Below are 9,113 nucleotides of genomic sequence, written 5' to 3'. Positions count from 1 at the left end.
GGGACATGGGCCCTCCCACTAGAAGTGCTGTCTTCCGGCCGCCCTCACCCTGCGGCACCAACTGGCATCCCTCCGGGGCCTCCTTAAGCCGCTGGTGTCTCCAGAGACAGGTGGGTCTGACCTCACAGCCAGAGCTCAGACCCTGGGGTCCAAGTGAGGGGCCCCAGCCGAGGAAGCCCAGGTTCCACACCCGCTCCTCCTTGCAGCCCCCCTGCTCCCCATCTCCGCCCGGCTCCCGGGGAGACACAGGAGGCTGCAGACGGTGCCCTGGGCCCAGCGCCATGGCCAGAAAGCACTCCCTCCCACCCGGGGCAGCTTCCAAGGGGCTGCCCATCGTCCTGTCCAGTCTCAGGGGACTCCGGGCTCCAGAACAGGTCCTTGAGGCCGCATACATCAGGGCCAAGGCCACCTGAGCTGGAGGAAGAAGGTGTCACTGGGGAAAGGTTTGGGGGGACCCCCACGTGGCCCTGAGTGTCTCTCTCAGATGCCCCCAGCCCAGGGACAGGGGAAGATCAGGGACTCTGATTCCACAGGCTGTGGCCCCAGCCAGTGACTTCCTGGCTCCTGGTGACCTTTGCAGGCGCCCCGGGCTACACGGAGGCATCTCACCCCAGTGTGGGGGCTGCGGTTTGTTTGTGGACACTCACAGCTCCCCCGCTTCCTCAGGTGCTCTTGGAGGTCAGAGAATCTGCCCCCCTCTCACCTGGAGCCCAGCCCAGCCCGCCCCGGCGGGCCGGCAGGCAGGCACGAGGTGAGGGCTGCGTTGCCAACCCCTCCTCCCTGCCTTTGTCTCTGCCTGCCCGTGGGCTCGGCTGGGCTGTGGAGAGAGGGAGGGCGGCTCTTCGCATTCAGGCCCTGGGTCACTAGCACCTCACGACTCTTCCTCTGAAGACACAGCCAGCAGCTCCTGCTATGGACAGGTGGTACCTGGGTGAGTGCCCTGAACCCCGCCTGCCCCCACCATCCTGGACTCAAGTGTCCACCCCATCACTTTCAAGAGCACCCCCAGCTCCCCAGGAGGATAGGGAAAGCAGCAATGGGGAGAGGCAGGATTTCTAGACGAGCGCATCTCCTTCTGGGGTCCTGGGCGTGCTGTCCTCTCTGCTCCCAGCATCTCTGAGCCGTCAAGAGCTGGGAAGGCAACTTGTCCCACAGCCCTCATTCTGAGTCGGTCATCCATCTGTCCAGTTGTAGGAACTCTGAAGCTGGACTGCTAGCTTCAGAGCTGGGTTCTCCCACTTCCTAGCTGCCTGATCTCTGGGAAGTTATTTGACTTCTCTGTGCCTTCATCTACAAAATGGGGGTAATAATAATGCCTCCCTTGCCTCATCAAGTTGCTGTGATGATTAAATGGGTTGGTTTTTGTAAAGTCTTTAGGAGGGTGTCATGCACACATAGTTAAAAATGTTAAGTATTGTAGATGTAGCTATTGATTTGCTGTTGCAGCTATTGATGTGCTCCCTATTTCTCTCTTATCTCCTGCCTATCTATCTACCTATCATCTATCATAACCATTGATCTATTTATCTATCTATGAACTTTCCACCTATTTTTATACTCCAGAAAGAATCCACGGTAGCTTACAAAGATAGACAAAATGTACTAAGGGAGCAAGATAATGTGTAATAACGGGGCATCAGTGTCTGTGTGGAGAGCCCCAGGAGTTTGGGGAGCACAGTCATGGGGGTCTGGCTTTCTAGCCCTGGATTTGTCCCTGACTGGGTGTTTCAGGCAAGTCGCCCAATCTCCCTGCTCAATCTTCCTTGACTGTCCAGTGGGGATCAAGGCACTGCCTGGGAGACCTCCAGGGGTCCTTGTGGGGGCAATGACCAGATCAGTTTCTTTACCCGTGGATTGGAGCAAACATGGAATTAACAGGACAGTGTGTGCAAGAGCCTGACACGTGCTCAGCGCCTACCAAATGTGAGCTCTGTTGTGTTTTCATGAATTTCCATCATTTGACCTTGGAAGCCAAAGAGATGAATGGGTGTCTCAGCTTCTGGTCTGCAGGCCATGACAGTCTATCTTTCCATCTCACTCCCATGTTCATTTTGCTGGAAAGTGGGTGGCTTTCTTGGTGTGACAGTGTATAACAGTAACAATAATGACACTTACTGTGTACCAGGCCCCCCACCATGCCCTTCGCTGCATTATCTCACTTTCTCCTCACAACCACCCATTTTACAGATGAGGAAACTGAGGCACACAGAGATTAAATAACTTGACAGGGGTCGTATACTTAGCAAGTGGAGGAGCCAGGAAGTGAACTCAGACCTTGATCCCCTGTCACTGCTCCAAGAGGATTAATAGATGGAGTCCTTTTGAAGGACTAACCTGCCCTTGGTGGACAATGACCTCTGACCTTGGCCTTTTGGCTATAGTTGAGCATCAGCCTCTTCTGGAAGCCAGTCTGATTGATTAGAACTCAGCCAGGAATATGAGCATCCATGGGGGACCTAGCACCGGGGTCCGAAGCATGAACGGGGCCACAGTAGAGGGAGGAGTCCCTGCCCCCCAAAGCGAGGGCCTGGAGGTGGGTCTTCACCTTGCCTCTCACCAGCTGTGTGCCCTTGAGCCAGGGCCCTACCCTCTCTGTGCCTCAGGTGCCTCGTGTATAAAATGGGGAAATAACACAAAGTACCAGGAAATAACAGTTAGAAACATGCTTTTCAAATCATAAAAGCAAGGCGCTCTCTCCATGGTCTGGCTTGGCCCCTTCCCAAAGGAGCCTGTGGCGTAACGTGGGGACTGGCACGGAAGCTGGGCTTCACGGCTGGAGAAGGACGTGCCAGAGGCTGCAGGGACAGAGGGGTTAGTGAGGGATGACTGGAGCCCTTCTGACCGAGGTGTGAGCTGTTAGATGTGGCCTGGATGGAGGAAAAAGGTACCAAGGAAAGGGCGTTCCCGGGCATGAAGGCCTGGAAGCATGCACAGTGCAGTGGCTGGTGGGGCAGGGGCTCAGGTGGGCTCTGAGGGGCCAGGCACCCTGGGGTCACCTCAAGAAAGCCCCGAATGCCAGACACCAGCTGCACCAGCAGCCTGCACAGTGGTGGGAGATGTGGGCAGCTGCTAGGGTCGAGGACCTCCGTGGGACCCCCGACCTTGCCCCCCGAAAGCCATAGTACACGCTGAATCCATTTCAAAACCCCCGCTTCCCCACTGTCACGTCCCCAGCTGTGGCTCCTCCACCTGCAGGGTGGACCCCATGGCCCTTCTCTCTGGAAATTTCCTTTGGGAGGGTTTGGAAAGACGGCCAGCTCCTCCCTGCCCCCACTGCCCCTGCACCTCCTCACGCTCAGCGGGAGCCCCGCTGTCCACACCCTGGCTTTTCTTGTGACCAGGGTAAATATTACCTGGCACTGTTAATGTTTAATGCCCCCACCCCATCTCCGGCCACCCCACAGCCGGGCAGTCTCCCCGAAGCAGAGGCAGCGGAAACAGGGCAGCGGGGACGGGCCTGGTCTGTGGGGGAAATGGCAGAGTTGACAGATGACGGTGAGTGTGTGTGCATGTGTGTGCATGCGTGGGTGTGCATGCGTGTGTGTGAAGCAAGAGGTGCTTGGACCGTCTTTGGATGGTGAGCAGGACCCCCTCTTCCGTCTCCTGGCACCCCTGCCTTCCAGAGCACCCAACACCCCTCTCTCGTACCGTGCCAGCCTCCTATTTAAGAAAATTTGCTTTTAAAAGAGGACCTCACCTTAATGCCAAAACAATCTAGCTTGAATGATGGAAGCTTGGATGTCAAGTAGGAGGTGCTGGGGCATGGTGGGTGGTGAGCATGCCTCTTCTGGACTAAACCGAGAGCAGGAGGCAGATGGAGGTGAGGCAGCGCAGCAGTGGGCCCCCCGGTCAGCCTTCTCAGGCTGGCTTTGGGGCGAGAGCCCCCACGTTCAGGACACAATGCCTAGAAGGCGTCCTGCGAATGAGGGCGATTGGGTCTGGAATCTAGTGAGCCCGCTGTGGACTGCAGTGGTCTCTGAGCCAGATTTAGAAACGATGAGGTCTTTGGGTGGGGTGGGCTCTCCCAGTGTCTCAAGATGAGGTGGTCAGGGAGGAGACAGTTTCCTGGAGTGGCAAGGGGAGTGGTGAGTCCCGCCATGGCTCTGACACTGACGCCCGTGTGACCTTGAGCAAGACTTGAACTGAAACTGGGGAGACAACCTCAGAGGCCTTCCGCGTGGGGACAGGTGCCCGGGGCCCCCTCAGACCCTTCAGTGGACCCCTCCTCGCCCGAACTCCCCTGGCCACCCACTCAGGCTGGACCCCACTGCCCAGGGCCCAGTCCAGCCAGCCTGGGAGGTGAGAACTGGCGCGTTCCTTTGACCTTGGGCACCGCTTTCCTAGCACCGAGAAGGGGCTCAGCAGGGCGGAGAAGAGGGGCCGCCACGAGACAGGACAGAAGAGCTCTGGCCGGGCGCCCTCCAGCCGCCCCACAGCAAGTGCGCTCAGGTTATAGGGTGGAAGGGCAGAGCCATGACCTCTGCTGGGGGCTGGAGCCTGGATGGGACCTCCTGGTCTTGAAATGTCTCCTTCCTCCTGACCATGTGAGAGGCAGCACAGCAAAGGGGTGAAGCACCTCGATTTTTAACCACCAATGGCCTGGGTTCATTCCCAACTCTGCCCTTTTCTAGCTGTGTGACTGAGTGAGTTGCTTAGCCCCGCTGTGCCTCCATCATCTCATGGATGATATTGGAATAATATCAATGCCTCACAGGATTGTTATGATGGTTAAATGAGCTTCTGCTTTGTTAGCCTCGGTCTGCCACAGGCCAATATACTGTTTCTGAAATAAATTTGCTTTCCCCTAAGGATACAATTTAGGAGAGAAGGATTTAGAAACAGGGGTCCAAGACTCATTTCTGCCTCCAACTTCTACCAGAACCTTAGAGAAGTCTTCAGACTGGGCTTTGGTTGCCTCCTGTTTGGTGAATGTTAAGCTTCTATTTATTTATTCATTGGTTCACTTCACAAATATTCACCAAACATTGGTTGCCCAAAAAGTTCGTTTGGCTTTTTCTGTAAGATGTTATGGAAAAACCCAATACCTTGTGGCTGATTAGTCAAATGGAGGGAGGTTGCTGCTGAGGCTTATGGAAGATGCTTCTGTGGCCTCCCAGAAGTGCCAGCCCCACCCCACCGCCAGGCAGGGTGGGACTCTGCTGACCAAAGGGAGCCACCGAGGGCAGATACTGTCACCACCGGCAGTGGCGTGGTCAGGCCCTGCTCCTGGAATGTCCCTCCAGCAGCTTCCCCTGGCCCGCCCGGACCTCTGGGGGTGCTGGGACTGGAAGCGCGGGAGTCCCCCTGTTTCTGCGGCTCATCCCCACCCCGCTCTGGCTCTCTCCTCAGGTGGCAGCCCCAAGGAGAACGTGGACCCATTCTACTACGGTGAGTCTGGGGGGCCCCTCCTCCCACCCTTCCTGAGTGACCACCCCCCCTCACCACCACCAGGCATCCACAGTTCCTGGCCTCTCCCAGCCCTGCGTAATGTGCCCCCATCTTCCCGAGTTATTACTGTGGGGGTGGGGGGAGGGTCTGGGGTCACCCATCCCACCTCCCCGTCCTCTCCTTCCCCAGACTACGAGACCGTCCGCAATGGGGGCCTGATCTTCGCCGCCCTGGCCTTCATCGTGGGGCTCGTCATCATCCTCAGTAAGTGGGGACTTCCTGTAGAAGGGGGTGCTGAGGGGGGCCCAGCTCCTCAAAGCCGCTGAGCACACTGGCTTCCCGGGTGGGGAGGGGAGAGCCCTCTCACCCGCCTCCCGGGCGCCCTCGCCTCTCCCACGGAGGCTGTGAGAACGGACGGACACCCTGATGCAGACCTGCTCGCGGTCCGCAGACCCCCCAGGAGGTGCCCTTTTCCTCGAGTGCGCCCTCTAGTGGACCCGAGGGGTGCCGCCGAGATGGCGAACCGGCTCCTGCTGGCCCAGGGAGGCTCCAGTGCCCTTGGGGCAGGGGAAGGGAGGGAGCCAGCCTCCACTGGACACTCCCTCCCCCCAAACTGAGCGCTTTCTTGGCCCATTTAATCCTCTGAACAAACTGAGGGATGGCCGCCACTGTCGCTGCTTTCCAAATGAAAAACCAGACCCGCAGTGGTAGGTACAGCAACCTGCCCGAGGTTCCGCAGCCAGATCGGAAGCAGAGTGGGTTCCATAGCACCTCACCCCAACCCCGGCCTGCTGCGGGAAGGCAAGCACCCCTGGCAGCCCAAGGCCTTAGGCTCCCTACTAGTTTACCGTGGATCCCTTACTCCCTGGGCCTTCGTTTGCTCATCTGTTAAATGGGGATGATCCCACTTGTCTCACAAGCTTAGGGCTGGCAGACAAAGACGCGGCAGCCAAGGGAGCACTTAGAAGGAGTCAGTGTAGGTGTGGGGTGTTCTAGGGGAGAGAAAGCTCCTTGCCTTACCCCGGCCCCAAAAGGCACACAGCAGGGGCTTAATAAATGCTTGCGGACTGGTGCAACCGGGAGAAAAATACTCAGAAACACGCGGGTGAGAAGATGGAGAACGTAGCACTGCCACTTCCAAGTCCTGGGATTCTAATGGGCGTGTTAGATGGTGCCCCCCTCATCCCGCCCCGATGGCTCCAGTCTGCAGACAGGGCCAGCCTCCCCATTCCCCTGGAGGTTCGCTGAGGGCCCTGCTGTATTGTGGCTGAGCTCGCAGTGGCGGAGGTGGATGCGCGCGAGCAAGACTCTGGGCCCTGGACTTCCTGCCGTTCTTCTCTAGCAGCTTCTGCACGCCCACGACCTTTCCTATTGTGCTCACCGCCCACCACGGACTTCCCTGTAGCTCAAACGGCAGAGTCTGCCCGCAATGCAGGAGACCAGGGTTCGATCCCTGGGTTGGGAAGCTCCTCTGGAGAAGGAAATGGCAACCCACTCCAGTATTCTTGCCTGGAGAATTCCATGGACAGAGGAGCCTGGTGGGCTACAGCCTGTGGGGTCGCAAAGAGTCAGACACGCCTGAGCGACCAACACAGACACACATACACACAGTCCACCACGGAGCCGCAACAATAATGTTTGCTGACTGCCCAGCTGGCTGACTTGGACTTCTGGACGCTTATGGTCCAGCCATGTATAAAGAGAGACAGACAGTTGTGGTCTCCGAGGCGGACACGGGGCAGCGCTGGCAGGAAGGGGGGAGGAGGGGCTACGGAGATGAGGCCTCCAGGGTAGAGAGGGTCTCCTTGGCAAACTCACCTCGTTTCTCTCTTTAAGGCAAAAGATTCCGCTGTGGGGCCAAGAAGAAGCACCGGTGAGTGCTGGCCTGGGTGACTGATGGAGGTGGGCGGGGAGGGGTGGGAGGGGCCGGCGGAGGGTTTGGTCTCTCAGGCTTGTGAGGAGGGTCCCCCACCAGGAGCCCTGAATCCCTGCCCCCTCCACCCCACTACGTTTTCTTACCCACTGCTTTCCTCCATCCCAGGCAAATTCCTGAAGATGGGCTCTAAGGAGAGGTAGGTTTGCGAGGAGCGGGCAATGGCTCTGGATAATAAGGAAAAGCTAAGGACTCGGCCGGGAAAAATGTCAAGATCTTTCATCCATCAGTCAGGTGTCTGTCACACTCATGTGGTTCTTTTCCTTGTTGGTTAAAAAAATTTTTTTAATTAGAGTATAATTGCTTTACAATATGTTAGTTTCTGTACACCAGCATGAATCAGCCATAAGTATACATATATCCCCCCCACCTCTTGAGACTCCCTCCCACGCCCACCCCCATCCCACCCCTCTAGGTGATCACGGAGCCCCGAATGAGCTCCTGGTGCCCTATAGCAGCTTCCTGCTGTCTGCCTACTTTGCCCATGGTACTGTGTATATGTCAACCCTACCCTCTCGGCTCGTCCCGCCCCCTCCGTCCCACTTGTGTCCCCATATCTGTTCTCTATGTCTGGGTCTCTAGTCCCACCTTTTTAAAGTGATGGCCAAAAAAACCCAGAAAAAAATATGCCGTAGTATGTGTGACCAAGGGAGGCTGCCGAGATGCGCCAGAGGAAGGTAAGGTGAAAAAGGGATGCAATGGAAGTCCTAGCCTCTGCAGCCCTGCTCACAGCCCCCATCCTGCCTTTCTGTTTGCAGAGCCAGCCGTGCCCACCCTTGCACCGAGGCTGCTTGGAAGTCTTTCCTGAGCTTTAGACCTCTGTCCCAGCACTGCCAAGCCCTGGGGCTGAAGGAAGCTTCGGGCTCCACGTGACCCCTGGGTGGGCATCACCTCCTTCTGCCCCGTGTTGATAATAAAGCTGGCCTTGGAGACGGCTCCTTCCCTGGCCTCCTCCCTCTCTCCTTCTCTCCTGTAATGGCCACCATCCGCTCCTCCAAGCTGGAGTCAATACAGCCTGGTCTCTGGCTTTTCCATTATTCGCTCACATGCCCACGCCTGTGAAAGTAAGAAGTTCAGTATCATCATCTCCAGGCCCCTCCTCACCCCCCAAATTGCCAAGAGCCCCTGGGACAGAGGTCTCAGCCTGCCTTCCCAATGCCAGGCAAAGAGCAAGCCGGTAAGGCCAAAGGTCACAGGTTCAAAGCCCTTGGGTCGCCCGGGGGCCCTGAGTGTGGCTGTTGGAGCTCTCCAGTGGGAGTCGCTGAGGCCCTGCCCGGGGCTGCCCGTGTTTTAGTTGTTTGTGGGCACATTATGTGCTCTGCCCATATTTCCCCACGTGCACCAGCGTGCCAGGATGTGTGGGTCTAGGGGTCTTGGTGGGGCAGCGGGCAATGAGTCTTAGCACATGCTCTCTCCCCACCCCCCACCCCCAACTGTGGTTGCCAAGCTCCAGCCATGCCCTTTTCACTCTTGGGGCCAGGGGGCCTCAGTTAGACCTAATCTCATCCACCTCTTTCCTTCCTTGCTTGGTTAATTTCAGGGCCAGAGGCCAGAGAATGGACAGTGAGGGTGGGGCCTTTGTTAACTGTTTCTCCCAGCCCCCTGTCCATTCCGGTGGGCCTCCACCCTACCAGAATGGACAGGGGGACAACTTCAACCCGAGATGGGGTCAGACTGGCCCCTCCCACCAGTCCCTGACTTCCTGATGCCCCTGGCCCCCAGACAGCACTGCATGCTGCCGCCTCGGGCAGTTTTTGCCCTCTGGAAGGAGCCCGCCTTCCCTTTCCCTCCC

The 9,113-nt window shown here is 57.5% G+C and overlaps 1 protein-coding gene across 2 annotated transcripts; it reads left to right on the top strand.

The window, feature by feature from the left end:
• Window positions 1-777: 777 nt before the first annotated feature.
• On the top strand, window positions 778-8,257 carry FXYD2 (FXYD domain containing ion transport regulator 2). 2 transcript variants are annotated; one of them, XM_043481525.1, is made up of 6 exons: window positions 778-931; window positions 5,350-5,388; window positions 5,578-5,652; window positions 7,225-7,261; window positions 7,430-7,460; window positions 8,080-8,257. In XM_043481525.1, exons 1-5 carry the CDS (start codon window positions 913-915, stop codon window positions 7,452-7,454), a joined length of 195 nt encoding a protein of 64 aa, XP_043337460.1. In that variant the 5' UTR covers window positions 778-912; the 3' UTR covers window positions 7,455-7,460; window positions 8,080-8,257. The 2 variants fall into 2 exon arrangements, with proteins under 2 accessions (XP_043337460.1, XP_043337459.1); XM_043481524.1 differs by lacking the exon at window positions 778-931 and adding an exon at window positions 3,374-3,495.
• Window positions 8,258-9,113: the final 856 nt, after the last annotated feature.

This window comes from Cervus canadensis, chromosome 11 (genome assembly GCF_019320065.1).
Source record: "Cervus canadensis isolate Bull #8, Minnesota chromosome 11, ASM1932006v1, whole genome shotgun sequence".
NCBI lineage: Eukaryota > Metazoa > Chordata > Mammalia > Artiodactyla > Cervidae > Cervus > Cervus canadensis.
The sequence above is the reverse complement of the archived record's forward strand: the minus strand, read 5'-3'. Positions and strand labels throughout refer to the sequence as shown.

Bases quoted from the DNA above. Each gene is read 5' to 3' on its own strand.
- FXYD2 (XM_043481524.1), top strand. From the start codon at position 3,474: ATGGCAGAGTTGACAGATGACG. The intron at 3,496-5,349 runs GTGAGTGTGTGT...CTCTCTCCTCAG, and splicing joins GGCAGAGTTGACAGATGACG to GTGGCAGCCCCAAGGAGAAC. The intron at 7,262-7,429 runs GTGAGTGCTGGC...CCTCCATCCCAG, and splicing joins GGGGCCAAGAAGAAGCACCG to GCAAATTCCTGAAGATGGGC.